The sequence below is a fragment of the Nanorana parkeri genome, unplaced genomic scaffold (genome assembly GCF_000935625.1).
Source record: "Nanorana parkeri isolate BGI_ZX_2015 unplaced genomic scaffold, ASM93562v1 scaffold331, whole genome shotgun sequence".
In the NCBI taxonomy this organism is placed as follows: domain Eukaryota; kingdom Metazoa; phylum Chordata; class Amphibia; order Anura; family Dicroglossidae; genus Nanorana; species Nanorana parkeri.
Genome location: NW_017306599.1, coordinates 413503 through 415526, shown reverse-complemented (window position 1 = coordinate 415526; position 2024 = coordinate 413503). Strand labels below are relative to the sequence as shown.

Sequence of the window (2024 nt, the reverse complement as noted above, 5' to 3'; positions counted from 1 at the left end):
GCACTTCCTGTCCATTCATAAGTGTTTTTTGCAATCAAATAATTTTTGGCAAATGTTGGAAACATTTATATTTATTTTCTTTTGTTTACCACTGGTGACATAGCCCCAGCCTTGGAAGCGCACTCTGGAAAGTCAGGTCAGCCAGTGCCTTCCAGGGAGATCTCGCCCATGAACTGTATGAGCTTTGGGGTGGGCTTGCTTAAGAACAGTAAGTAGTACCAGATCTCATATGGTGTATGTGTCGTATGAGATCTGGTACATTACAATTGCATAATTTTTGGTAATATAATTTTTTTTTTTTCTTTCTATTTATTCCTTTTTTTGGTTTCCCTGAGCTACTGGTGACATAGCCCTGGCCTTACAGGTGCACCCCGGAAGGCTAATTCACCAGTGCCTTGCATACAGATCTCTCCCATGTGCCATATGAGATCTGGGGTGGCTTGTTAAAGAATTAGGCTGTCCACCTCAATGGTGCATGCACCATACTAGATTTGGGTGGCTTGTTGAACAATAACAAGCCGCACCAGATTTCATATGTGCCATTTTTCTACATCTTGCTGCCTCGGATATCATACTGCACGTGTGCAATATCAACCACAACATTCACATGGTGTGAACCATTATGTTTAACTGGGTGTGGTGTGTTTGGTTTTTTTTTTGTGTTTTTTTTAATATTCACTATACAGCAGGGGTCTCAACTCAATTAACTCTGGGGCCACTCAACAATTTTCTTTCTCCCATGGGGGCCGCTTGCCAAATTTCATACTTTAAAATAAAATTGAACTTAATCCGGTTTGGTACTGCAGACACTAATGCAAACATATTAAGGCCCCATTCAAATCTGTAGGTTTAGGTGCGATTCGGGATTCCTGCAACAGGAACTTGCATTTTCCTGCAGCAGGATCACTAAACTGTTTTTTACAAGTGGCAGCTTGTCACCCATTCAAGTTAATGATCAGGTGACAGCAGCTCCATGTGAACGCCTGCACACCGCATGTATTGGTATGTGATATGATTACATTTGGTTAGGAATTAATTACTATCCCCGGACGCATCGATTGTGCATCCAGGGAGAGTGTTTTCTAATCGTATGTAATATTGCATACCGTTACATGTGGTGGGTAGGCGTTTATATTCAGCTGTTGTCACCTGATCATTAACTTGAAAGGGTGACAGCTGCCGCTTGTAAACGTCAGATTAGGGATTCCTACTGTAGGAACACGAAAGTTCATGACGCAGGAATCCCTAATCACACCTAAACTTACAGGTGTGAATGGAGCCTAATACACTCCCCTGTAAGATGGTATTATAAGGTGAGGTCCTCTTAACTATTCCAAGATCTAAAACATATGTAGAAAAGATCTTCCTCAAACAAGGAACCATATTCCCTCCTGCATTTCTGTTCTACATACATTAAGTCAGCAATCCCAGTAACAGAATTTCTCTTTCAGGCTGGATTTCCACCTGGGGTTGTTAACATCATTACAGGAATGGGACCCACAGCAGGTGCTGCCATCTCTTCTCACATGGATGTAGATAAAGTTGCCTTTACTGGCTCTACAGAGGTAATTTCACTAATCCTGCACATCTTGTGTTACGATCCTTAAACTAAAAAATGCCTATAAGCCTCCCACTTGCCTGTCTAAGATCCTAACTGTTAAAGTGATTATTAAAGCTTTGTTTTAGTTTTTTTATGTTTACAACTAGGAGGCCCACCTTTTTGTATAAAACTTCTGTTCTTCCTCTTTAAAAGTTTTTATTCCATGTTTTCCAGTGGGTCCCCGCATCGCTATGCCTCCTGTCCCTCAGGTGCCACCATCAGCTAAGCGGCTGCTTTGGAGGCACCCGTGTGTGTGCGTTCCCAGCTATGCCTGCAGTAGCTGTGTGCATTCAGAGACTCTCACAGCCCTGTGGATGTACCTCCTCTCCGCCCCACATTTTGATTAATCATGGCAGAGGGAGCCTATGGCTCCTCTGCCCTCAGTATCTTCCCCTGAAAACAGGAAGTTCAGGGAAAGAAGGAT

General features: G+C 42.7%; 1 protein-coding gene across 2 annotated transcripts in view; it reads left to right on the top strand.

Moving 5' to 3' along the window:
• Positions 1-2024, top strand: part of ALDH2 (aldehyde dehydrogenase 2 family (mitochondrial)) — a 30323-nt gene that overhangs the window by 20659 nt on the left and 7640 nt on the right. For both annotated transcript variants that reach the window (XM_018558328.1, XM_018558327.1), the window contains one exon: positions 1452-1565. In XM_018558328.1, the coding sequence (XP_018413830.1) occupies positions 1452-1565 (114 nt within the window). The remainder of the gene's footprint in view (positions 1-1451; positions 1566-2024) is intronic.